The sequence below is a fragment of the Halichoerus grypus genome, chromosome 8, assembly GCF_964656455.1.
Source record: "Halichoerus grypus chromosome 8, mHalGry1.hap1.1, whole genome shotgun sequence".
Lineage (NCBI taxonomy): Eukaryota > Metazoa > Chordata > Mammalia > Carnivora > Phocidae > Halichoerus > Halichoerus grypus.
In genome coordinates this window covers 150,048,677-150,074,992 of record NC_135719.1, presented here as the reverse complement: position 1 = coordinate 150,074,992, position 26,316 = coordinate 150,048,677, and the positions used below count along the sequence as shown (strand labels likewise).

At 66.7% G+C, this 26,316-nt stretch overlaps 1 protein-coding gene across 4 annotated transcripts; it reads right to left on the bottom strand.

The window, feature by feature from the left end:
- Window positions 1-388: 388 nt before the first annotated feature.
- ASPG (asparaginase) lies at window positions 389-25,496 on the bottom strand. 4 transcript variants are annotated; one of them, XM_036099376.2, is made up of 16 exons: window positions 25,301-25,495; window positions 19,745-19,853; window positions 18,939-19,068; window positions 16,533-16,658; window positions 16,181-16,264; window positions 14,952-15,078; window positions 11,088-11,200; window positions 8,543-8,725; window positions 8,340-8,453; window positions 7,659-7,775; window positions 6,312-6,407; window positions 5,897-6,060; window positions 3,963-4,049; window positions 1,974-2,073; window positions 1,611-1,691; window positions 391-1,349 (listed from the first exon to the last, which is right to left on the bottom strand). In XM_036099376.2, the coding sequence occupies exons 1-16, from the start codon at window positions 25,380-25,382 to the stop codon at window positions 1,338-1,340; spliced, it is 1,725 nt and encodes a 574-aa protein (XP_035955269.2). In that variant the 5' UTR covers window positions 25,383-25,495; the 3' UTR covers window positions 391-1,337. The 4 variants fall into 4 exon arrangements, with proteins under 4 accessions (XP_035955271.2, XP_035955269.2, XP_077910410.1 ...); XM_078054284.1 differs by having other exon boundaries at window positions 18,939-19,059; window positions 25,301-25,494; XM_078054285.1 differs by lacking the exon at window positions 25,301-25,495 and adding an exon at window positions 21,227-21,288 and having other exon boundaries at window positions 392-1,349; window positions 18,939-19,059.
- Window positions 25,497-26,316: the final 820 nt, after the last annotated feature.

The following is a 26,316-nucleotide window of genomic DNA, read 5'->3' as shown; positions in this document are numbered from 1 at the left end:
CCCCACTCCCCATGCTCAACAAGGAGGGGTCAGGAACTGTGTTAGGGTGGGTGGGGGGTGGGGATCAGGAAGCCTCTGGCCAGGTCAGGCCAGGCCCAGAGTCACATGGGGGCGGGCCTGAGCCCCGGGGTGCCCTCGCCCCACAGGACTGCTTAGAGTTTGGACAGAGAACCAGCCAGGGGTCCAAACACCTGATTTCAGCCCCAGCCAGGCCTCTGACAAGGCTCGGGGCTGTCCGCCAGCCCACCCGGGCTGTCGCAACTAGGCACCTAGGGCCGGCACAGGTCCCCCCACTCATGCCTCCCCAGGCAGGGGCCATGGGCACAAGGGGGCCGGACTGAACCCTGCCCAGCAGGCAGCCGGCAACTGGGAGGGGCTGGGAGAACTGGAGAGACGGGACGGTCCGGTGTGCACAGGGGGAGTCAGGCAGAGGCAGGTGTGTGTGTGTGGGGGGGCTGCCCGGAGGAAGGGGCTTCACGCTTCAAGAAGGAGGAGAAGGAGCAGACCAGAGGAGATAGGGCAGAGGCTGTCTGGAGGAGGGAGCAGTTTGAGCAAACACGGGGAGGCAGGACCGCCGCAGAGGGCCGCCCAGCTCCCACACCGCCCTCGTGCTGCCCCAGGAAGGATTGGCTGGGTGTCCCTCACCCCCAGGGCGCCCTTGGACCCAGAGCCTGGGCGCAAGTCCCTGCACACATGCCCACAGTCCTGGGACTCAGAAGGACCCACTGGAGCTGGGCTTGGGGACCTAGGGAGGGGTCCCCAGAGAGATTTTATTGCCACTCTGCCCAACAAAACCTTCAGGCTGAGTCTCGGAAACAGAGGGAAGCAGTCCCAGCAGCAGGGGCACATCACAGTCAGAGTCATGGGGTGCCTGCGGTCCCTCCATCAGGTCACATTTACGCTGCAGCAGGACGGCTTCAGGTTAGACACCAGGCAGCACTTCCTGAAAATGGGACGTCTCCCAAGAGACCTCTCTCCTGCGGCACCGGTGGTGTATGAGGGAAGGGCAGACAGGCAAGCCCGGGCACCTCACCAGTGGGGCCCAGCGTTTCCCAGGGAGGCACCCGAGGACCTGAGCAAATCCAGCCAGACTGGAGAGTCTTCTGGACGGCCAGATGATGGAGTGGGGGAAGGAGGTGTGAGCTGGGGACCTGGCCCACCTGCCCTGGGAGGCAGGGGGGGAGCACCCGGCCCAGTGGGTCCCCATACGGGGAGCTGGCCCCATGTGGGGGGGGCAGCATGGGCAGGTACACGCAGTAGAGGGATCTGAGGGCACCTCCAGGCTCAAGGAACCTCTTGGCCGTGGCTGGGGCCCTCCAGTGCTGTGAGAAGGTGCGTCACAGAGTGGCCTGATAGGACAGAGTGTGGCAGGTGTGAGGTTAACCCTTCCTAGGGGAAGCCCTCCCCGACGGGTCCCTTCAGGCACTTTGCAGCTCACCCTACACAGTGCGTGCCCCATCTGCAGAAAGAACTCTGCAGGCCTGACTGACTCTGACCCATCCTAGCCTCCTCTGGCTCTGACCCCAGGACTGGCCCTTAGACACATTCCCTAAGCCAGGGTCCAGCCTCATGGGGAAGCCTTCAGTCCTGCGTGGAGCAGAGGGACTTACTGGGCCTGGGGCCTGGGCACCAGCCCCACCCTGGAGCTTCTGCAGAAAGGTCACCACTTCCAGGTTCCCAGCTGCTTCTGCCTGTGGGAGGGAGCATGTGACCAGCAGCCAGCCTGACTCCCCTCCCACCCCCCGCCCACCAGGATACCTTCCCTGGCTCTTCCCACCCATGCCCGTGACTCCTTGTCCCCACTGCTCTGGGCCCAGGGAGGGGCCTGGGATGGGAAGGGAGAGCAGGAGTGTGGGCATTGGGGCTGGGGGTGGGCAGGGGGAGGGGAAGGAGGGGAAGCCAATGGAACTGTCAGGAGGCCTTCCTGGAGGAGGTGGCCTAGGAGGGGGCAGCGGGAGCCCTGGAGCACTCACAACAAGCAGGGCACTGCGCCCGTCGTAGCCCGGGCAGCCCAGGTCAGCCCCTGCCTGCCACCATGACTGAAGGCCGTCAAGGTCTGCTCTGGACGCCAGCCTGGGAGAGGGAGCAGAGGAGAGGATGAACCGTCAGGGCCCCAGGGCCTGTCACAAAGCCAGCCCCACGCAGCGCCCAGCACCAGCCTGGGGCAGCAGGGCCGGAGTGCGGGATCCACTGGGGGCTGGCCAGTGGCCTGGAGTCTGGGTTCACCCAGCGGGGGTGACCGTGACTCAGGCCAAGGGCACACGCACGCACGCACTCACCCAAGCATGCACACGCACGTGCGCACACCCCACAAGGAGTGCCGCCCGCCAGCGTCATATTTCACAACACAGCCCTCCCTGGGTGGGGTCGCCAGAAGCAGGAGGGAAGTCTGTGGCAGGAGATGTGGGCGGGGGGCCTGGACTTAGCAGGGGGCGTGGCGGCGTGGCCCGCCTCGCCCAGAGAAGGCCCGGGGCCCACCTGCTCTAGAGAGGGAGGAGGGGCCCCCACAGCGTCCTGCTCACCCTCCCACCCCTCTCAGAGGAGCCCACTCCCCACGCAGGGGCTGAGCAGGGAAAGGGACCCCCCAGCTGTGCCGACTGGGGCTGGGGGCGCCGGTGGGGGGGCTATGACTCCCTCCTGGTCGGGAAACAGCAGCATGAGCCCCCACAGGGGTACCCTGTGATTTCTGGGGTGAATCATGCCAGATGGCACCACCAGCCTCCCACACACTGGCCTCGCGGAGGGGCCCCCAGAGCCAGCCAGGCAGCTCGGGGTGGCTGCGCCCTCCCCCAGGCAGGGTCCTGGACGCCGTGGGACCTGGCAACCACCGCCCCTCTCGGCCTGTTTCCCCACCTGTCCATGGAGCCAACGAGGCCCGCCCACGGGGCCGCACGACCCTGAACCAAGCCCAGAAGTCCCTCCAGAGCCAAGGCCAGTGGTTGTGAGCAGGCCCCGCCCTCGCTTTCGAGGCCCTAACACCTCATCACAGCTGAGAGCCCACCTTCGCCTGCCGCCCGGGAAGGGTGGGAGCTGGGGTGGCCAGCAGGGCTTGTCTGCCCGGGGACACTGAAAGTCAGGGCGGGAGGGCCTGAGGCTGGGGGCCAGCGGGGTCTCCCCACCCCACCCCACATCAGGGACTGGGACCACCGAGGCATGGGGGTGGGGGAGACGCTGGCCAGTGGGGACAAGAGGGCCAGAGCTTCGGGGTCTTCTTGTGAGCAGACAGTTCACCCACCCCTCACTCCTGGCCGGTCATCACCCACTCCCCAGGCTCGGGGGCTCTGCCTTTTCAGGGCTGCGGACCTAGGCTGCCTCCAGTACCCCCCACCCCCGGCGACCCCCAGTGCCCCGGCCTCGCCTCCTGGACAAGCCTCTCCTATCCTCCACCTCTTTCTCTCCATTCCTCGGCCCTCGGCCCCAGCCTGGGGGCAGCCGACAGGTGGCACGGAGGGACCCCAGGCAGAGCAGGAGTGGGGGGGTGCGCCAGCGGAGGAAGGAGCTGAGCTCCGCAGCCCCGGGCTTGTCCCCCGCCCAGCCGACCACCACACCCCCGCCGGAGAGCCCCAGGACCCTCGCCTCCCCGGTACCCCAGGCTCCCCAGGCCTGCCTGGGTGTCACTCAGGGCACCTGTGACGTCAGAGTCCTGCTAGCACCGGGCGATGGTGGGCCAGGGCAGGACGGCCGCTGACCATGGCTCTGTTTACCCCATGACAGGGACAGGCCCCCACTACTGCGAGGCCTGCACTGGGGAGGACAGAGACTCAGGAGACCTGTCACCTCGCCGGAACGGGGGTCAGCTCCCCTCCCCCAGCCACCCCAGCCCCCAGGACGGACTCCAGCGGCCAGGCTGGCACACAGTGGGCTCGCCTCCTCTGCAGTCCCCTGCCCGGCTGGCGGTCCCTTCCTGAAGCCCCGTAGCCGCCTCCCGCCTCCCGGAAGGGCAGGTGCGCCCGCAGCCTCACCTGCACAGCTCTGTCCCCGCGTCCTCCAGCTCCTGGGGGGACAGGCAGGCCCCCGCTGCCCTCAGCAGCTCAATGACACCCCGATGCCTGTCACGAGAAAGCACGTGCTGGCCGCCTGCCCAGGCAGCTGCAGCTCAACACGGGGAGCGCCTCGCCCCCCGGCTCCCCGCCCCTCCCAGGGCCCCCGCCCCCAGGCCAGGCCAGGGCAATGCCCCTCCACACATCCAGGGGCCTTCCCGGGACCTCCTGGGTCTGCAGGGTGGGGCCGGGTCTGCGGCACCCAGCACGCGCCCCATGCTGGGGCATCAGCCCTGACCGAGCCGCTCTTCCACCCCTATCATGAGGCCTCTGCCACGGTCTCCCCCAGCCCCCATCCTGAGGGCCCAACGCACTCCCATGGGCCCCTGGGGGCGGCCCGGCTCCACCACACACACGGGCTCCAGCCAAGGTTGGGCCTGGGGAAACAGTCAGTTGGGCCCACACTCTGCCCTTGGAGGTGGGGTGGGGATGAGACACTGGTGGGTAAAGGTGAACGGGAGGGTCCCAGAGTGGGCCCCAATGTCTGGGTTTCCACAGGCTGACTGGCCAGGGCCAAGTCTGGAGCCACCCACTGGGGGTGCGGTGGGGGCAGGGTCAGGGTGGGGGCTTGGGGAGTGGGGGCCTGGGTGGGCAAGACAAGGAAACAGAATGTGCAAGGGCAGACTCACAGCGTAAGTGCTAACCACGTCCCTTCCCCCGCAGTGTCCTCGTACTATAAACTGCATGGTCACCCCACTTTTAGGAGGCATGGGGAGGAGGGTGGGGCCCCCCAGGCCTTGTCCTCCCCACCCCGAAGAGCCCTCCAGGGCACAGCAGGTCCAGCCCCGGGAGTGGGGCCAGGAGAGTGAGGCTGGGAGACCGGTTTGGGGGGAGCTGTTGTGCTGGCGGGGGGTCAGGGATGAGGGGACGGGACCGGGATGGTGAGCTCATCATTCTCCACCCACGCCCAAGGACTCATAGCCTGGAATCTGCAGCCAGATCACTCCAGCCCTTCACCCCCACCCTGGGAACCCCCTGACCCCGCGCTCACAAGAGCAAGAGTCCAGTGAAGGAGGTGCTACCCATCACTCTCTTCACCGGGGCCGACATGCCCACCCCAGGGCGCACACCGCTGGGGCACCTAGGACTTGAGCCCGACAGTCTGGCCACCCCAGACTCTCACACCCTCAGCCTCTCTCCATGAGACCTGCAAGCACTCACTGGCAGGCTGAGTGCCCCCAGGGAGAAATAAATCCCCAAGAAGAAGCGGGGGATCTGGGGACTGCTGCAGACACTAAGTAAGCCAACAAAGGATTAAACACAAGAGCTGTGAGCCCCACAGACACACACACGAGCTCTCACACCCACATTCACGTGTGCACGCGCGCACTCTGTATCTGACACTGCTCCGGGCTTCCAGATGGGCCACGGGGAAGGAGACACAGAGGGGTCCCACCCCACCCATAAGGTCTTCCCAGCAAGTTCCATGTCCCATAAGGTTATAAGCCCCTAGAAGATTGAGCCAAGCTCCCTCCGAGCCCTGCCCACCTCATGACCACCTGCTCTGAATTTCCACTGTTGGCCAGAGCAGATAAGACCCGGCCCTCGGAGAGATGCCAGGCAGGACTGGGGGTGGGGGGCTAGGAGATGGGCTGCCCCAGCAGAGGACAGGGGGCATCCTCAGGCACTAGTGCCTGTCCGTCCAGCCCCCTGCTTGCTGGCTGCCCAGGCCCTGTCCCCAGCCGGGCTGGGGGCGGGTAAGGCTCTAGGAAGCTGATGTCCTTGGCCCCGCCCAGCTCTGCCCAGCAAGCTGGGTCACCACAGGCAAACCGGCAGCCGTCTCTAAGGCGGCTCTACCCAGGCCCACCCCACGTGGCGCCCCAGCCTGCACGCCCACTGTGGTGCGCCCCAGGTACCTGCCCTTCACGGCCAGCAGCAGCGGGCTGAGTCCGTCCTCGTCTCGGGGGTCCACGTCCACCCCTCTCCGCAGCAGCATGGTGACCGCCCCCGGCTGGCCTCCCCGGGCGGCCGCGTGCAGAGGAGTTTGACCGTTAAAGTTCTCTAGGCTCAGGTCACTGCCCTGGGGTGATGCAGAGGCCTGTCACCTGCTGAGGGAGGGCTGGGCAGGGTCAGGGAGGCCAGGGAGAGGGGACGGGAAGGGTCAGGGTGCACCCCGGGAGTGGGGCCTGGCACAGCCCCTGTGTGCCCCTCAGCAGCCGGCTGCCCGGCATGGCAGAGCAGGGCCCCAGGGAAAGGCTGTCCTGCCCGCCCCCCCGCCCCCGGGGACTGGCGTGGCTGGGGCTGGTCCCCAAGGAGGGGCGGGGGCCTCACCAGCTCCACAAGCGCCTGCAACACGTCCAGGTTGCCCGCGTGGGCCGCTGCACAGGCCAGGCTCGGCACCAGAGCATCCCGTACGGCATCGGCCTCCTGGGTGGAGGACAGCGGCACCCTGGGGTCTTCAGCACGTCTGCCCCCAGGGGACCCGAGACCACCGTCCGGCTTCGTCCTTCCCAGCCGTGTGCCCCAGCGCAGGCCACCCACCCGCTAAGATCCAATTCCTCAGCCGTGGCCACCACCACTGAGAATGCAGGGACAGACTCACAACAAGGCGCCCACTTGCGGGAGCACAGGAAGGGGGGCTTGTCCCCTCACCTAGAAAGAGGGGCACTCCTCCCTGGGCAGAGCTCCTAGAGGCTGCTGCCCCCAGCCCCGGGGATGCCATGGGTCGTCTAGGAGCTCCCCAAGACGCCAGTGGGCCGCGAATGCCAGTAGAGGCCCCTGCAGGCTGCCCCACACGCGGCCCAGCCCACCCTCAGCCCCGCAGCGCCGGCGCGGCCTGACCACAAAGCGACTGCCCGTCGGCCTCATCCCTTGAGCTATCAGGCCCGACACAGCCACCGTAGTAACAGGCCACACATCCCAGCCTCTTGGTCCGACCGTGGCCTGCCCCTGGCACGTGGTGGTGAACATGACCGCAGCTGTCCCTGGCGGATCCACCCACCCCCACCCCGCAGGGGGAAAACTGCCACATATGGCGTGACCCCAGGGAGCACTGGGATGCCAGGCCTGGACGCCTCGGCCACAGGTGGCTGCGTGGTGGGGCACCAGGAGGCCCCCATCACCGCCGTGGGCCTAGCCCGGCCTCAACCCCAGACCCTAGGCCCTGAAGTAGGACCTCAGCTCCCCTGCTGGGAGGGTGAAGGGGGAGTCCCAAGGGGCTGTACCCCGCAGGTGCAGGAAGACCCCAGCTCCCTCTCCTTCCAGCACCCAGGACAGACAGCATGCCCACCCCGCCTGCGGGCTCCCCCCCCACCGGCCGCACGGCACCTGGGGCCGAGACTGGCAGGCGGCAGGCCGGGCCCAGCCAAGCGCAGCCGCCGGATGCCCCTACATGCCCCCCTGGTGATGGGGCCACATTCTGTCCGCTGTCCACGTGCTGCAAAGACTCCACTCAACTGTCTCGGCTGCTCCCCAGGTGCTGCCCCCTGCCTGAATGCTGAGTTCTCGCAAGTCATCCCTGCTACGGACCCAAGCCCTCCACTGGGCCCGGAACCAGGCCACGCCTGGCAGTCTCCTGCTCACGCTGGAATGGTGGCGGCCGTGGCCGGCGCCCAGCATGTCCAGCGGGGAGCCGCCCCTCAGGCCCCCGTGCACACACCCCCACACACTGGGCAATACCTGGCTCAGAGTGAGGAGCTGGGCAACCCCCCAGCCCAGCGCACTGCAACTCAGTGAGGGCCGGCGCTCGGCCCCGGTGGGCAGCGTCATCTCCCCCCGAAGGTCCCTGGCCAGCAGCTGGGGGAGGAGAACACAGCAAGCCAGGGATGCTTGGAGCCCAGGAGCCCCGACCAACCTCCCAGACCAGGCACCCCCAGGGCAGGCAGTGAGGGCTGCCCTGGGCCTGAAACCCCTCGGTTCAGGTTCCATCCCCCAGGCCGGAGCTTGACCCCAACCAGGTCCCTGCAGGCCCACCCCACCCTCCATCCCACTAGCCCCGAGTCTCCCAAGGACCCCGTGGCCTCTGCCCGGGCTGGCTGCGTCTGAGGCCCCCCAGGGAAGGCTGGGGGACGAGGGGCTATCCTGGGAGCAGTCTGAGGAGCCTCGGCCTGTGCCAGACCACGGCTACCCGAGACAGTGGAAGAGCGGGTAGTCTGAGCTTGGGGTTAGCAAGGGGTGGAGGGAGCCCAGGCCCCAGAGCTGGACCTTCCCCCGACGGGGAGGCCCTGCACCCCTGCCCCCCTTCCAATCCAGGCACACACCCCACTTGACTGGACCCCATGGTCTGCCCAAGTCACACCCCTCGCCATGCCCTCGGGAGCCCTGTGACACGTGCCCCCACACCCACAGCCCGAGGGGCACCTCCTTCTTGCCATCCAGGCTCAGCCCGGGCTGGCCCAGCACATAGGACAGCTTGGCCAGGGCGGCCTCCGACGTCATATCGAAGCCAGAGACAATGCCCGCTCCTGCCATGGCCTGTGGGGAAAGGGGTGCAGGCAGGAATTGGGGTGCAGGGTCACAGGGCCCGTGCCCTCCCCCTCCAGGGCCCAGTTCCCCGCCCCCACCATGCCAGCTGCGTAGTCAGAGGTCACGGAGCCCTGCAAGCAGTGAGAGCAGTTGACGATGATGAGGCCCCGCTCGGCCGCAGCCCGGAGCTCCCGCAGCAGGTCCGGCTTGGTGGGGCCGTTCCCCGAGCCGAATGTCTCCATGACCACGCCCTTCAGGGGGGGCTGCAGGAAGGCCCGGACCTGCGGGGCCGCGACACGGGTGGGGAGGGCCTTGGCCTCTGGCTCCAGCAGTGGGAACCCACAGGCTTGTCCCGCACCTTCGCTCGGCCGCGGCAGATGCAGCCCAGGCTGCCGTCCGCGCCTAGGACGTCCTGGCCCCAAGCAGGCCACACGGAGAGCCGTGAGGGTCCGCTCCCCACCTCGTTCTCCCGGAGAGACACCTGGTCCCCTTTCAAGGCTTGAAGGCCGTGGTCGGTGTGGCCACGATCAGAACGCCCCCTCCACACAGCTCCCAGCACTGCGGCCCTCCGTCCAGCCCCTTCACCCTGCCCTGTCTGAAACACAGCAGGGGACGCCCCCAGCAAGGCAGTATTTGGGGGAAGTGCCCCACAGCTGAACACACATCTGGGGCTCCAAGTCAGCCGGGGCAGCGCCCCCACATCCTGCGGCCTACAAGGCTCCACTCGGAACACAGACGACAGGGCCTTGGGTCCACCCATGGACGGGCCCCACGGAGGGACACAGCTTCCCAGCTCAGCAGTGCCTGGCTGGGCACCAGAAGGGCTGGCCCAGAGGGCCCATATCTGTCCGAGACTCCGCCATACAGGAGGGAGCGCAAGGGCTGAGCCCCTGGCCCAGGGTAGGGCTTCAAGGCAGGCAGGAGCACCTCGCCACCCGGCGGTGTCCCCGCGGGAGCTCTCACCCCTCACCAGAAGTGCTTCTCCAGCAAAGGCCAAAGGTGACTGCACACCTGTTCCTGGTAGACACGCAAGAATGGGGACACGGGACACCAAGACCCACCGCAGGCCAAAGCTTGCTGCCAGCAGGCCCCGCCCCCACAGCCCAGGAGCCCACGGAGACCGGCAACAGCCAGCCCCCGGCGTCCTTCCCCCGTGGGGCCAGCTCCACGGCTCTTCGTTTCCCCAGCTGTGGGGCGTTCTGGAAATCTCCCGAGAAACCAGCCTGGGACTTCACAGCCGCGGCATGATTTTCCCAGAACATGGCAGCCTCATGCCACGACCGCTGGCCACGGCAAACGTAAGGCCTCCTCAGGCCAGGACCGGCCCGGTGGGGAGAGTGCTGCGTATGGGCTCCCTGTCCAGCGCCCCCACCAGCGAGAGCCCCTGGGCCCTTATGTGCAGGACCAGTCCTCCCCCGAGCAGGCCTCCCTTGAAAACCCGGGGCTCCCGCCCGAGAGCCGGCGTCCGGAGGCCGCCTGAGCCAGGCAGGCCGCGCAGTCCCACCCCAGAGCCCACAGAATGGCCCTCTGAGGGGCCTGCGAGGAAAGGCCATCACAGATCCTCAGCCCACGAAGGACCCAGAGCCCCCAAGGACAAGCGGGGGTGGTGTGGGGGGGGCCTGCAGTCCTGGTGCTTGTGGCCCCACCCGGGCTCACAGGAGGAGCGTCCGGCAAGATCTCGGGTCCAGTCTCTGGGAAGGCCGTGCCTGTTCACTCGAACTATAAGGCCCATCCTTCCTACCCGGCCTTCCACAGGGCTGGGTCCGCCTCACTCACGCACCATGTACTGCGGAACACCCGTCCTGGGCCCAGCCCGAGATGAGCAGGGGACACACGGTGAAAAGACCTCCCCGCCTGTCCCTAGTGCCCTCTCAGGGGATCAGATCCCGGTTCACAGACTGTGGCCCAGAGCTCAGGGGCAGCCCATGCCAAGTCCCACCCTACGTGTGGGGACGTCCCCGTGAAGCCACCTCTGTCCACATGCCTGGCTGGTCACAGCGCAGGAGTGTCCTCTGAGCTAGGTGCCTGCAGGCCCAGCTCCCTGCAGCCCAGCAGTGCCTCTGAGGCTGGCACCCAGCCCCCGCACTGACCCGAGCGATGCCCAGCATGCTGTAGCTCAGACACCCTCTATGTGAGGGGCCACACGGCATCTGAGCCCAATTCACAAGGCAGGACAGAGTCGGGCGTTATGCCCCCCCAGTGGCAGCTGGTGGCTGAGGGGTCACCAGCAGGGAGCAAACAGAGGCCCGCCAGGGCAGCCACAAGAAAGAGCAGTCTCGGGGCCATGCCCCATCAGCCCCAGCAGAGCCCTGGACCAGGCGCCGTGAGTCCACCAGCATCCGGCATCCACAGGGTCAAGCCCACGTTGCAAATAGGGTAAGATGGGCCCTGAAGCCTCAGCTGAGGAGGCGAGGGAGGGGCTGGAGGTCCTGGGGACATGTGCGGGTTCAGCCCCAAAGGGGTCAGCCTTGGCTGTGACAGCTGAGGGGCTTTGTGCAGCCGCTGTCCCTGCGTGCCCAGGCCTGCGGTGGGGTGGGTGACGGGAAGGGGCAGTGCAGGGGACAGGATGGGCAGGCAGGCACCAGGGAGCCAGGGGGTGCGTGGGAAGCGTGCGGGATGTGCAGGGCTGGGGCGGGTCCCTACCAGGGCCGCGGGGATCCCGGGGTAGAGGCGCAGCAGGCCCACGTCCTGTTCCATGCTGCTGTGCACCACCAGCGGGTCCTTCCCTCGGGCCTTCCGCACCAGCTCCCGGTTGACTGTGAGGGCAGAGACACACGTGTGGGACGTGCGGGCCACCGGTCGGCCAGGACCCCCGCCGGGCTCCTCCGCCCCGCTCCCGACACAAGTCCTGCCCGCCCTCAGCTCCCAGGTCCTCGGAGGGGTGCAGCCCCAGCCTCTGCATGGAGCCCAGGGCGCAAGCAGGACCCCTCAGGGACAGGGGTGCCTGAGTCTCGCAGACCGCACGGAAGTGTGCAGGGAAGGTGGAGGAAAGGCGTTCCAGGAGCAGGAACAGAGTGCGCGCGGCCCTGGAAGTGCAGCTGCAGAGCCACACGCCGTGTGCCGTCCTGGGTCCCGGGAGAAGTCTGTCCAGCCAGCCTCGCCTGCCCCTGCCCCACCTTGCCCACAGCCCCGCAAGTCAAAGAATGAAAGAATGAAGGAACGAGCGAGTCTTCCGGAGCACTCAGCTCTGGGGAAAGACAGCCTCCCTCTGATTCACCCCAAAGTCTCAGAGGCCTACCCCCACCCCCGTGGAAAGTGGAGGGGCAGATATTCGGGGTCCCAGAAGGCCAGTCTCCCCAGGGGTCGGAAGGTCGCCGCTCTGCCAGGACCCAGCCAGCACAGGCCCCCCCACCTTCTTGCATCACTCTCGGAGGTGGGGCTGGGCAGCAGGCCTCACCTCTGAGCCCTGAGGACCCCCGAGCCCAGCACAGGACCCCACTCTCTCAATCCTGGGCACAGCCCCGGTGGGGGCAGTGGCCGGGCGTCGATGGCCCCACGGGCACTGACTGTTAGGGCCTATCCTAGGCAGCAGGTACCATATCCAACACAAGGAAACTGAGGCCCAGAGCGGGGAAGGGCCACCGAGGCTGCCCATCCAGCGTGCAGAGCCAGGAGAACGGTGGGGAGGGGCGTGTCCACGACCCCGGCCCAGAGCTCCTCCCTACCCTCACCCTGGGGTGGGGGCTGGAAGCCTCCAGGCCTCCTGCTGTTGCCACCAGAGCAATTCATGGGAGATAATAAACCAGGGAACATTCCGGACACACGCTGCCCTCTCGCGCTGCATCCGAGGGGGTGCTGGGGGATGGGCAGCAGGAGGGGCCCGCAGCATCCATCAGCAGTGAGAGGCGTCCTTTAATTTAGGGCCGTGTGCCCCATCTGGGCGTGCAGATAAGCCGGGGTGGGGGTGCTGCCAGCCGCAGGAGTTATGGCCGCAGGAGGGGTTTGCAGAGACAAAGAGAGCCCACGACCCCCTCCCTGCGTGCTTGGACCATGCCCCTGACAGCCCATGGAGCCCCAAGTCCTGCCCCCCCCGCCGGAGCAGAGACAGGAAGCAGGGACGGCAGCCTGGGGCACGCCGAGCCCGGGCCAGCTCCCCGCGCAGACCCCCGACCCTCACTGTGGGAGACCGAGCTGCCCTCCGCACAGAAGGCCCCTGGGTGTCCCCACAGCCCCTCTTGACCCCCAAGCCCCTGTCTCTGACGGCCTCACAGAGGGAAATAATAACACAAGGAGAGGGTGGCTCTGGCTGGGCCACCCCCAGCAGGAGAGTGGGGGTGCTAGCCCAGGCACCGTCCACCCCCCTCCGCCCCAGCCCCTCCCCAGTGCCCCCCAACCCCACCCCCCGCCAGCCAGCCACATCCTGGGCAGAGCCTGGCATTACTCAACACCAGGGGCCTAACCGGCCTGGGGGCCTGACAGCCGCTGGGACGGGCCGGGCCAAACGTTCCCACGCTCCGCAGGGCACCGGGCACCCGCCGGCAGGAAGCCATCCTGCTGGAGTCCCTGGCCCGGGGCTCCAGGGGTGGCCTCTCCCCTCAGGGCCGGCCTCAGCCCTGCACGCACCAAGCTGCCCCGTGGCCTGCCTGGGCCCGGCGTGGCCCAGACAGCCCTGCCGTCCACACGGAGCGGCTCCGCGCCTGCCGGCCCGGCGCATCCCCGGAAACTCCGCTCCTGAGCCCCGGATGAAGCGTGACTCAGTCCCCACGGGGGAGCCAGGCCTGCAGAGCAGCCGCCCAGGCCTTCCTTCCTCAGCCGGCCAGCACCAGGGCAGGAGGGCCTGAGCACCGCCACCCCCCATGGCAAGGAAGCCGATCTGCCTGCCCGCCCCGGTGCGTGCACCACCTCCCCCGGGCACCCTCAGCAAGCAGGTGGAGCCCCGCCTGGCCCCTGGAGCCCCAGGCATGTGGCTGTCTTACAAGCCCTGGTGGGCACCCGGGGATGGGGGGGTGGGGGCAGGATAAGACCATCAGAATGGGAGTCAGGGCTCGGGCTGAGCCAACACCTTGCCGTGTGGCCCGCCCCGCCTCGACGGCCCACCCTCTGGTCTGCTGCTGCCCTGGCCTGCCGCGGCCCCACAACTGCCCGGCAGAGGACCCAGGGGTCAGCCAGGTCCTGTGCATCGCCATGCCGGCATTCCCACGTCTGTCTGTCCTGTGGGGATCCAAAGGCACTGGGGGCTTTCAGAGTTACGTGACCAGCCTGCCCATCATCTGCTCTCCACGGATGGCCCAGCCGTGCCAGCCAGAGCGCCTCCCTGCTGAGTCCCCATCAGCAGCCTTCCCAGAAAGGCTCCTGCCCTGCACCCCTGCCTGGCCCGGCCTGGCGCTCCCGAGACCCTGCCTGTGCCAGAGCATCCCAGGAAGCTCCCGGCCCTGGGAAGTCAAGGCCCATCCACAGCCCCCTCCTCCCTTGGTCTTGATCTGTTCCTCCTTCTGGGGGCACAGAGGCTGCTGCACCAGGAGACCCCCAAGGGCTCTTCCCGTGCCCGTCTCCTGGAACAGCCCCCACGGGCCCCAGCCCTGGGCGGAAGCCAGCAGTCCAAGCAGAAGAGCCACCTTGGTCCTGCTGGTGCTGGGTTCCCGAGCCCCAAGTCCCGCAGAAGCAGCCCCGTCTCCCCATGCCGTGGTGGGCCTACCTGGAGCAGGGCTGCGAAGCCCTAAAGTCCCCCAGAGGAAGGCTGGTCCTGCCAGGCCCTGCAGCCCCCCGCCCCCACGGGGTCTCCGGGACTGGATCCCGCAGCTGGTGGGGTGGGGACAGATGCCCAGGCCAACATAAGGCGCAGGACCTCCCAGCTGAGTCAGGAAGTGACACCAGGCAGACGTGGGGGCTGTCCTCAGTCACCAGGGAGTGGGAGTGGAGGGGCTGGTTATGCCCACTGTGGATCCAGAGTGAAGCCAGGACACACTGGGGACACGGCAGGAGGGCAGACATCCCAGGTGGAGAGATGGCAGCCCTGGGAGTGACTCCCCCCGGGTCAGTGAGGCCCAAGCTCCGGGCCAGCAGTCCTGGCTGAGAGCAAGGTCAGAGGCAGGGAAGGGAAGGGGCTCCCTAGGGGCTGGGCTGCCTGCCAGGCCCAGAAGGCAGAGGACTCCCGGGAAGTCCCAGGGAGGAGGTCACAACACAGGAACCACGTCCCCCTGGGTGTGTGGCAGGGTCAGAGACGGTCACAGAGAGGGACTCCTGGGCTCAGGGTCACGTGGCTGGGGGGGGAGGGAGTGGGGACACATGAAGGGCAGGTCCCCCAAACCTGCTCCTCCTCTGGGCCAATCCCCAGGGCCTGAGCTGGGGCTACCTGCTGGGACACCCCCCCCACCTTAGTGGCCCACGCAGGCCACCCTCTTGGAGCAGCCCCTGACTTGGCAGCCCAGGGCAGAACAAAGCGCTGTGCTCGCTCCCAATTTGGGGGGATGCTCCTCAAACCCAGACACAGTTTTCCAGCCCGAGCTCTCTGCACAAACCCCAGGGCAGGAGCCCTGGTCCGCTGGCCCTGCTCCCTGCCGGGCTTACTTGTGACGTCGGTACCCACAACTGCCAGAGGGGGCAGGTTGGGGGAGCAGAAGGCCGCGAACCTGCGCGAGTCCACCTTGGTCACTCGGTTGCCCCGAAACAGCTGATTCTGGAAGAACAGGCAGACCTGCAGGGGACGGCAGAGACAGTGGTTCAGCCCTGGGGAGCCCCTGTGCCCTCCAGCTCCCCCCCTGCCATCCGCAGAGCACCCACTGCAAATGGCCCAGACATTGCAGATGGCTGCCCCAGCAGGGCACCTGCCCACCCTGCCCCCCGCCCCACAGGGGCCTGGGGAGAGTTGGGCAGGGGGCCGGTCATGCGAGGGCCCTGCCACCCCTCCCTTCCCACCTGCCCACTGCCCCCACCCCTGCTTCCCAGGGAGCCCCTGTGAACTCAGCCCAAGGGTGCAGAGAGAGACCCTTCCCCACAGTGGTGGGGTCCCAGCAGCCCTGCTCCAGAGCTCGGGTGGTGGGGGCTCTAGCTCTGCCCCCGTCTTCCAGCCGCTCTCGAGCTGTTCTCCTGGGGAGGGGCGGGGGCACAGTGGCAGGGAGACGGTGGGCACCGTACTTCGGGGACGCCACCCCCGTGGGTGGGTGCCCACCTCCCAGCACGGGCTCCCCTGCAATGTGAGGGGGTCTCGTAAGGTCTCCCCCATGCCCCCACGTGAAGGGGGCATGCTGAATAGGAAACGACAGCTCGGCAACTATGCTCGGCACAGTCTACTTCTATAGAAATTTCCATGAACACCTACAGATAACGTGGACACGCATAAGATACGTAATCTGGGGGCGCCTGGCTGGCTCAGTCGGTGAAGCGTCTGCCTGCGGCTCAGGTCATGATCCCGGGGTCCTGGCTGGGGCTCCCTGCTCAGCGGGGAGCCTGCTTCTCCCTCTGCCCCTCCCCCCACCCGGGCACAAGTGTTCTCTCTCTCAAATAATAAATAAAATCTTAAAAAAAGAAAGATACGTAATCTGGAAGAAAACACAGCATGCTCTTAACAGCAGCTTCTCTGGGAAGTAAAACGTGGGTGGCTTTGTTTCCTTCCGCTTTCTTTATTTTCCGAGTTTCTCTATGGTGACAGCGTATGTCACTCGTAAGGCGAAAGGCGCATCTTTAAAACCCCGCCTGACTCTTCCCCCGCACATCCCACCTGAGAGCCCACCCCAGCCCCTCGCCTGCGCTCCTGAGGCCAGGCCCCCCACCCCCCACTCCAGGGAGGGGGAGGGTACCTCGGGGATCACGTACTGGCCGGCCATGAGCAGGGCCCCCAGCAGGTTCTCCCGGCCATCATTCCACAGGGCATGGATGGGTACCTGGGGGAGGCACGAAGAGAGGGACAAAGACAGGGCAGCTGAACAAGGCTGACAGCAGGCCACGAGCCCACCCCGGGACAGCAGAGTGGGCACCGGCAGAACCCAGGCGCCGCCCAGCCTGGCCGGCCAGCGCCGACCAACACGCGCTGCCTCAGGGAGCCGCGGGACTAGAAAGAGGCCCGGGGTCTGGCCTGGGTCCCCCGGAGTGCTAACTCACCCTGTGGCCTCGGGAAGGCCCTCATGCCCACCAGCCGGCCTGGGACATTACCTGGGCGCCAGTGAGGATGACGGTTTTCTGCAGGTTCTCCAGCACGAAGGAGAGCACGGAGGCCGCAAAGGCCATGGTGTCCGTGCCGTGGATGACCACAAAGCCGTCATACTGCCCATAGTGTCTCTGCGGGGGCAGCAAGCTTAGGCCGGCCTCCTCCCAGGGATGGGCCTCCTCCTGGGGACAGGCAGCTAGCCGGTCCCCTCCAGGCAAAGAGAGGAAAGGGTCCCAGATGCAGAGGGAGGGAGTCGGGGAGGAACTGGTGGGATCTTGGTCACTGCTGGCCAGGAAGACACTCTCTGGAAAGCAAGTCCCTGCCTGGAGTCCCACTCACTCCTCCCTGCTCTCCCCACACCCAGGACAGCTTCCTTTCCTGACTGCACGACACCCATGGGCCTGAGGAAGGGGGGGGTCTCCGGACATTACCCTAGGATCAGAGGGTCTGCTCTAGACTTCTGACCAGCATCTCCCCCAAATGATGCCCAATCAGGGCTCCCAAGAGCACTGGTCAGTTGGAGGACTACACCAGAACTCAGCTCAGGACTCCTGGAGGGCCCCTTGCTGTGTGACCCCTGCCTCCAGGGCAGGTGTCTGCAGGGGTGAGTGAGCCTGTGAGCCCATGGCCTAGCAGGAGGGCCAGGCGTGGACACAGCAAAGGGCACAAGGTACAGCCAGCGCTGGGAGCTGGCAGGTGATCTGGGAGGCTGGCTGGAACAGAACGTGGCAAGAGGGCAGGACGCTGGCGGGCAAACATGGGGAAGAGTCCTTCCAGGCCGCATAGCCTAGAAGGTCTCCCAGGCATGCTGGCCATCTCTGCAAGGACATCCTCTGGTCACCACCTAGAGGGCAGCCAAGGCTGGGCCTCGGAGGGTGGCTGGCCCAGGCTGTGGATGCAAGGGGCACAATTCTGGGAACCAAAGGGGCCAGCCCCTCCTGAGGGGACCATCCTTGGCGGCCCATTGAAAGACCAAGCCAGGCTGTACCTGGAACTGAGGCTGCTGAGCCGTGCGGCGGGCTGGGGCACCCTCTGCTGGCCACACGGGGCACTGCCACGGGCCGGGCCGCCAGGGCCCTGAAGGCCCTTTGAGTCTGCATGTGGCTGGACACTGCGGCCAGGACAGCAGTCCTGGGAGCTCAGCAAAGCTGTCAGGCCCCGAGCAGAGGACGCTGCTGGCCGCACACCAGGGAGACTGCCCCAGACTATGGCCACGGACATGCCCACTGTCAGCTAGTGGGCCCATTCAGGGACATAAGGACCAGGCCCAGGACCACATATTGTCCTGCTCACAGTGAGAGGGGACGTGGCCCAGGACGCTGCTCTGCCCCCAAGGCAGAAGAACACAAGCGTGTAGCTGGGGCCAGCCCCTAGGTGCAGGGAAGGGGAGCCTGTGTGATGAGCCTCTGAGGCTTCTTGAGGGAGGCAGGGGAGAGCTGGGCCTGGAGGTGGTAGAGGAGAGTGGCGGAGGGTGGGGATGGGAGGCAGTCAGGTAACGGGGCCAGGCTTGTGCATGAGGGGGGCTGGTGACGATGAGGTTGGGCAGAATAGAGAGGAAGGCTGACGGAGGGGCGCTCTGGCACCAGGTAAACCACGAGACCTGCACACGGTTCTGTGCCTTTTATGGGCCCCAAATCCACTAAGTCCCTACCTTCAGGGTGGGGTGAACAGAGAACGGTGGGCCAAGCACGGTGGGCCTTCCCTGTCAACCTTCAGGGAAGCGGCGAGCATCCAGCCCAGGATACTAACCGGGACAGCTGTCAAGGACATTTCCTCACCAGGAAAGTGGACGTGGCCCTCACTGCCCACCCTCTGCTTGCATGGGGGAAAGGGCCTCAGGAGCCTTGCAGCTGAGATGTAACCCGAGGGTCCGACACTTTCCTGAAGCTGCCATTTCCTGATGCTCCCACGTCTCTCGGGCCAGGCAGGTCGACCCCACCACCACAGACCCCAGTGCCCGGCTTCTGCAGCACTGGCCCTGCCCAGCCCACCAGCCCCGCCCACACTCAGTCCCACCCCCACACTCCCAGCCCCGCCCAGTAACACAGCCCCGCCCACTCACTCTCAGACCTGGCCAGCCCACCAGCTCCTCCCACACTCCCAGCCCCGCCCAGTACACACAGCCCCACCCACACTCAGCCCCGCTCAGTACACACAACCCCCAGCCCAGCCCAGCCCACCAGCCCCGCCCACTCACTCAGCCCAGCCCATCAGCCCAGCCCACACTCCCAGCCCCGCCCACATTCTCAGTCCCACCCACACTCCCACAGCCCCGCCCACTCACTCAGCCCAGCCCACCAGTCCCGCCCACACTCCCAGCCCCGCCCAGTAAACAGCCCCACCCACTCTCAGCCCCACGCACACTCCCGGTCCCCACCCCAACCCCAGCCCCGCCCACACCCCCCAACTACCTCGATGGTCTGGGCAATCTGAACCCACTCGGTGATGGTCATGTCACTGGAGTCGAAGAGGGGCTGGCACTCCAGCACCGTGTAAGTGACTCTCTGGGCGGGGCTGGCGGGGCTGGCGGGGCTGGCGGGCCTGCGCGAGGCAGAACAAGGGCTCCTGCTCTGCCCCTTCCTCCCCCCGCCGGCTCTGTTCCCCCCACCCTGCCGACCCCTGCACCCAGGGACTTCTCAGTGGGCTCTGCATATCCACAGTCTCTCAGCATCCCCAGTACAGGGCCCGGCCTCCCTCCCCCCCCTCCCGGGGCCCCGAGTCCCCAGGAACAGGGACCTTGGTCCGCAGGGGGTTCAAGGATGGGCCAGGACAAGCTGCTCCCTAGCAGACCCAGCTCTGAGAGGGAGGCTGGGCCTGGCCCTCAGTGGAGACGACCACGGGAGGAGAATCTCTGGCAGGAGGGAGCTCAGGGGCCAGGACGCCTGACAGCCGTGACGGGCACCAGGCAGCCTTGGCCGAGAGCTAAGGAACAGAGGGACCTTACACTAGGGGGAGGCAGGGCCACCTGGGGCCAGCCCCTGCCTCTCTTGATGGGCTTGCGTCCACACGTGGCTGGGGACGCCCAAGGTGGTGGGAGTCCGAGGCTCCCTGGAAAGGGGGCTGCTGGTCAGCTCTAAAGCCGTGAAAGCCTCCGAGGACATGAGTGACCACAGCCCGCTCCAGAGACCCTGCAGGTGCCGCCCCGTCTCAGGACAGCTCTACCCCGATGACGGCCGGTCGTCAGCCCCCCCTGGGACCCCACGGAGCCCACACTCACGGCAGCACCAGCGTGTCCTCAGGGAGGCCACAGGCCCGGGCATGCTCTTCATCATGGAACATGGGCAGTGTCCTCAAGACAGCGGCCAGGCCACTCCCAGGGACGAGCACTGTAGGCAGAATCTGGGTTGGGGGCAGTGTGGGGTGAGGGGCCCACAGCCACTGCCGACTCCTGTAACCGCTGGCTCCTCCCTCCTCATCAGGACATTTACCCAACATGCTGAGGGCCAGGCCCGCACAGGAGCCAGGGGTTTGGGGGGGACAGGACCTGGGGCCCTGGGGAGAATGGGCAGCTGTTCTGCATCTGGACCTGATGGCTTCCTGCGGTGGAGCCAGCATGACAGCCCCAGGGGCCCTGCCGGGGGCTCCGGCCACTCTACCCAGGACCAGCTCACCCCGTCTCCCACCTTTTCTCACAATGCAGCCCAACACACCCACACTTCCTCCCCCACTTCCCAGAATGCCCACAGTAACAACAGCCTGCAGACATACTGTGGGCTCTGTCTGCAAGCCCTTGGCCCATCCCCCTTCCAACCCAGCACGTGCTGTACCCCAGCTCAGGTCACCACCTCCAGGAAGCCCTCCTTGATGTCCAGGCCCAGCTGCCCTCGCTCCCTCACCAGACTGCGGGCGACCCCTGCACAACGCAGCCCAGGCCCTCTGCCTGCAGACTCCATGTCCCAGAAACATGCATCTAAGGCACTGGGCAGAAAGAGTGTTGTGTTTTAGGAAAACCCTGAAAGGTTACGGGTGTGTTTCCTAGAAACAAGCCTTGGCAGAGGCTCCCAGGCATCGAGGTCCTGGCCTTTTGCTCCACCCTGCTCGCTACCAGCACCATGACCTTGGACAGGTCAGCTAACTTCTCTGGGCATCTCCCACGGGCCTGCTGCTGGGCCCCTGGACACGGTGACGAGGACAACGGGGTCCCCCTCCTCGAGAAACATCCTTAGCTGAAACAAGTAAGACCTCCCAGACCAGGGTCGGCCGCCGCTCCCGGCCTTCACGGTCTAGCAGGCTATCTGTGCCCCGCTGCTGCTCAGCTGATTAAAACAGCACCCCTTCCTCACCTCCCACTTGCGGAGGGTTCAGGTGTCAGCCAGGCTGTGACCTCAGCTGCGGCGTGGGTGGGCGTATCGGTTTCCCGCGGCTGCTTAACACATGACCCCAAACAGGTAGGGAACGGAAGCAGCACCGCTCTATCTCGCAGCGTCTGTGGGTCAGAAGCCTGGCCGACTCAGGGTCCGCATTCCTCACCCACTTGCTTTGCTCAGGCGGTCTCCCCACTCCCAAACCCGCTCCGTACGTCCACCTGCTAAATCCCGGGCCCCAGCTCCCACCAGCCCCCTGGCCAGCACGGGCACGCTGGCCCAATGGCTGTTCGTGATGTTTGTGGTGCCACCGCCCCAGCCAGAGGGGGCCCCAGGGAGCACTTGAACAACGCTGTCCCCACCCCGCAGCCAGCCCCAGCAGGGGCTGCACGCACGCTTGCCGCAGGAGTAAACCATGCAGGCGAGAAGCATCACAGACGGGACATCAGCGCACGAATGCCGGCCGGGCCACACTCCCAAGACACCCGAAGCATGACCAGGACGTGCGCCTGCCTCCACGAAGGTCCAGACTCAGCAGCCCTGCCAGCATCGTGGACAGAACTTCAGGTCCCGGGCACGGAGGAAGGCTCACAGCCACCCCGCCACCCTGCCGCCAAGCTCCCCCAGCTGCAGCAGGCTGAAAGGCACCCCCCAAAGGTGTCCACGCCCTGATCCCCAGGACCTGTGAGTGCGGCCTGAATGCAAAGCCTTCGCAGGCGTGATGAAGTTAAGGGTCTGGAGGTGGGGACATGACCCTGGATGACGCAGGTAATCCCGTGTCCTCTTCAGAGGGAGCAGAGGGAGACGGGACACGTGGAGGCGGCAGCCACATAAGGACCAGGCAGGGAGAGGCACGGAGACTGCTGCGGTGTGGCCACAGCCAAGGAAGTGGGAAGGACGGACCCTCACTGCCCGAGGTCAGACGCCTGCCTACAGCACGTTGGGGGGGGGGGGGCAGCGGCACCCGCCTGCTCAGCTGTGGGAACCACCCCGGGAAACAGACAGCCACTGTCCCCTGCAGCTCCTTGTGGTGGGTGGCACGGGGGTATCTGCAAAGCTGGGGATCCATGTGCGGGGCAGGTGAAGTGGGGATCCACTTGGTTTGGGTTTCATGGGACAGGCGTACCTTGTGCGTGGTCGCCTCCACCCACAGCCAGGCCGTTGCTAGCCGTCGGGAGGGGCAGTGGCTGCCAGGGACCAGGGACATTTTGCTGCCACGAGGTGGGGAGGGGCGGGGCCACAGGGCCCCCCCCCCAAGGACAGGACCCCGCTGTGCCCACCCAGGGAGCACGTGGGGAGCACAGGCCAAACTGGCCCAAGAAAAGGCAATGTTCTCCCGTTCTGTTCTCTCTGCAAAATCCTGCCGCGGCGTGGTCATACCAAAACGGCACGGGGAAACATGCAGCCAAAAAAATTGTGGGGGGGGGGGCAGCCACGAGAGAGTGTCAGCAAGTTAATGAACAAAACAGTCTTCTGGGTTTTGTGACATTCTTGCCTTTTTAAAACTGGTGATTTGTTATGATTTCCTTAATCGTTCCAGGTAAATGCCCACTTTCACATGGAACTCTGATTCTGTAAACTGTATTATTTTTCTCAGTGAGCCCCGCCCCGGGCCCCTATAAAACCAGACCGTGGCCTCGTCCTTGGGCCACGGAGACAGGCGGCCACTGGCAGAGGATGCCGCTCAGCTCCTGCCAGACCCCTCTTCCGTAAGGGACGGTTTGCGCCCTAGGACCGCAGGTCCCCCTGGAACCACCTACAGGCTTGGGCTCCCAAACCGGGAACTGGTGAGCATGTGAAATGGTGTTCAGGAAGGAGTTCCAGGCCGAGGGCTCCGATGCCGTACTCTGGTGACCGAAAGGCTGCGGACGTCGCCCCTGCCGACAGGGCTTGGCTGCAGGACCCCCTGCAACCCTCCGGGCTGTCCCAGCGCCTGCAGATGGCTGGCCCCAAAGCTCTGCTCGCCCTGCTATGTGTGCAAGTGCCGGCGGGGGGGGAGAGGGGGGTGGGGGCGGGGCAGGGAGGGGCTCCTGGGTTCCTCAGCCTCCAGTAGGAGGCCCCGGATGCTGCTCAGCCTTGGGCTCGGGGTTAGCATCTGACTTTCCGTTCATGATGCCCCTTGACCAGTGACATCTTTGCTAAACTCAGAGACGGGACGGGTCAAGGGGGTGTCCCTAGCTGCCGCAGCCTCCACCCCCCACTTGCTGTCCTGACCTTTGGCAGGGCTCAGACACGCGGCACCGTGTGCCCGGCAGGCCACTGTTTGCCAGGCGCAGAAACGCCAACAGTGACGATCCAAACAGCTTGGCTGTGGCTGGCCTGCGCCCCTCGCCACCCCTGGCCGCCCTCCTGAGGCTGGAGCCCCGTCAGCAGCACCGGGCGAGTTAATCATTGATGCTGGTTTGGATCAGAACTCCGGGGAAAGGCCTGGAGTCCCGAGTTCAACAACCCCAGCGGGGCTGGGAGACGACAGGGGCCTGGCTCCTCCATCCATCCCCATCTTGCTCTTGCCCTGGCCTGAGGCTGCCCTGGTCCCTGGACACCTTTCCACGCCACACACACTTAGCCAAAAAAGCCAGCAGGAGATGCGTGTCCCTCAAGAACACGGAGAGCCAGTCACGCGCCAGAGCAGGCCCCAGGACCCTCTGGTCTCAAGGGCCGGGGGTCAGGGCTTGCATGACGGTAGAGCGACAGCAGGGACCAGATCCCACGCCTCTTCCTCCTTTGTCCTCTGGGGCTTAAGCCTCGGGCTCCCTGAAGAAGTGGGAGGGCTGGCAGCTGCCGTGGGGACGAAGCCGGCCTCACAAAGGCGAAGCCCTCAGCCAGGAGCCCAGGAGAGGCGCCCCTGCCCCAGGGCCGGAGCTCAGAAGACCCGCGTCCTTGCCGGCTAGGACAGGCTGACCCCTCTGAGCTGCTCCAAACACAAGAAGGTGTCTGCCGACCTCACCTCCACCAGGCCAGAGCAGGCTCCGAGGCTTCTGGAAGATTCTTTCCCGTCTGGAAGCCGACCCTCCCCCCCAACAGCCTATCTTTCTTGAGTCAGGGTCTCTAGCTCACCTTCTGAACATGTGAGTTTGCAGCCCCTCTGAGAGAAGCAGCACCCGTGGGAGCGAGCCCCAGGGCTGCCCCGGAGAGCCAGGGCAGGGAGGCACAGCTCCATGCTGGGGGAGAGGGTCGGAGTCCACCTGTCCCTGCAGCCCAGACCCTTGGGAACTGTGTGTTGAGCTCAACAGAATCGCAGCTGGCCACGTGCCATGCCTGGAGGGGCAGCGTGCGGGGTGGGCTCAGGGCAGCTCCCCTCCCTGGGCCCAGGCTCCCCCCACCCCAGCCCCTCCCACTCCGTCCCACCTCGGTCCAGCCCCTGGGCCCTCCTGCCCCAGCAGCGCCCCCAGCCTTGCATCTCCTCAGCACGCGGCCTCTGTGACCTCCATCACGTGCTCTTGCTGGTTTGATGTCAGCCCCTCTCTGGCCTGGGGGGTGCCGAGCGACCACAGCCACGCCCTGCAGGTGGAGTGTCCGCTGGGGCCTCCAGGCTTCAGAGGGTCGCCCACCAGCTAACCGGGTGGGAGAGGCGGGGGGCACAGCCGCAGCGGGCAGGCTCCCGGCAGCCCAGGGAGGGCCCGTGCCGGGGTGGGTGGACAGCCATGGCCCCCGTGCCTGAGCCCCTCCAGGACAGGGCTTCCTCTACACAGGCCTGAGTCCTGGGGCCCAGCACGGGGTGGGGCCTCAGTGAATGTCCGAAGTGACGGCTGGTGTCGCACATGGGCTACCGGGGACAGAGGATAGAAAAGCGGCTGCCGGAGCCCCCAAGAAAGCGCCAGGAGTGTCTGAGTCGCTGCTTCCATGGGGCGGAGGGTTCGTGCTGGCCCGCCTGGACATCGCCGAACCAGGAGGGGCCTTTGTGGAAGCTACATGCAGCTCCCCACTCTCCCGGGAACGCCAGAACATTCTGGATGCTGGTGTGTGGCCCTCCTCTTCCCACCCCGTCGGGCCCCTCGCTGCTGGTGCTCAGCCCCTGCGGCCGCGTCCCTGTCCAGGGTGGCCTGCGAGCTCCAGCGCCCGGGCCCGGCGCCCCCCCACCGCCAGCAGCAGCCCCTGCCACGGGGGCAAAGACAAAATGCGCCACTTGCCCAAGCCGCCTGCTGCCCCCCACACTCCCCCAGAGTGGGTGCCCACAGCTGCCGGGAGCCCTGAAGCTGGGAGCCACCGTGGGGAAGCGGTGGGGTCATCTCAGCGCCTCTAACAGCCCTCACACACCTGCCCGCCTCCGCGTTTGTCCGGGAAGGGGGGGTGGGGCGGGAGCCCCGGGACCTCCCGGGCCCCCGTGCCTCAGCGCTGAAGGGTGCCGGCTACAGCGCGGGGAGGAGCAGCTGAGCGCGGCCCCAGACGGCTCCCCGCGCCGGCCGAGGCCTGAGACGTCCCTGGGCGTGAGAACGACCCCATCCACCGCCCCCAAGCCGCAGACTCACCGCCGTGCTCGCTCCGCATGCCGATAGTGCCGCCGGTGTAGACGGCCAGGAGCCGCCGCTCGGGCCCCAGCGCGCGCGCCATGCGACCTCGGTACCTCGGGGACCTCGGGGACCGAGGGGAGGTGGCGGGCGCGTCGAGGGCAGCCCGGGGAGGGCGGGCGTCCACCTGCCTGGGGGCAGTGCTTGCGGCGGGGAGACGCGGAGAGCTAGGTGTGCCCCGGGGTGGCGGGTCCGTCCGGGGGCGGGGCCTGTCCGGGGCGGGGGCGGGGCCTGAGCGCCCCGGGCTATTGGACATCCGACCCGTGCAGCGGCCCCAGGTGCTGGAGGGCTGGGACACGTGACACAAGAGCCACGTGCCTTACGGTTGGCCTGGAGGACCCCGGCGCAGTGGGGGCCGCCCTCCCCTCCCAGGCGGCGCCCTCCTCGGGGGCGGCGGGGGAGGGGACAGGCATTGACCCCCGCCGCGCACTCACACAGGTCCAGGAGGAGGGCGGGAGGGGACCCCTCCAGGGCTAGACGCCCCCCTCCCCACACGCAGCCCTGGAGGGCAGAGAGGGCTCCGGAGCAGGCTTCCCTCCGATGCTGGGTTCGCGAAGGCCAGGACCCCGCCCGGCGTGGGTGCGGGAACTGCGCTGTCTCCACGCGGAGCCCTCCGCCTATCTGATCCCATTCCGGGAAGCTACTTTGGTAACTGCCAACAGTGCAAAATTCCTGTCTAAGCACAAGCCGGTGAATTCTGTCCTGTCCGCTCAGCCTGCGGGTTTCAAGGGCAGAAACAGCGCCGCCGTCCCGGAGGCTGAAGCCCGAGATCAAGGTGTCCACGCTGGTTTCCCGAGGCCTCTCCTCCGTGCGCGCGTCCCCCTGCCTGACTCCTGGGTCCAATCTCTTCTTACGAGGACACCAGCCACCCTGGATTCAGACCTAAGGTCCTCATTTTACCCTCATCCCCTCTTTAAAGGCCTGTCTCCAAATACGTCACCTTCGGAGGGGCTGGGGGTCAGGGTTCACCATGTGAA

Coding starts and splice junctions, on each gene's coding strand:
- ASPG (XM_036099376.2), bottom strand. CDS start 25,382: ATGGCGCGCGCGCTGGGGCCCGAGCGGCGGCTCCTGGCCGTCTACACC. Junction 6,061..6,311: donor TGCAGGCGCTTGTGGAGCTG/GTGAGGCCCCCG, acceptor GCATCACCCCAG/GGCAGTGACCTGAGCCTAGA. Junction 4,050..5,896: donor CTGCTGGCCGTGAAGGGCAG/GTACCTGGGGCG, acceptor TTCTCGTGACAG/GCATCGGGGTGTCATTGAGC.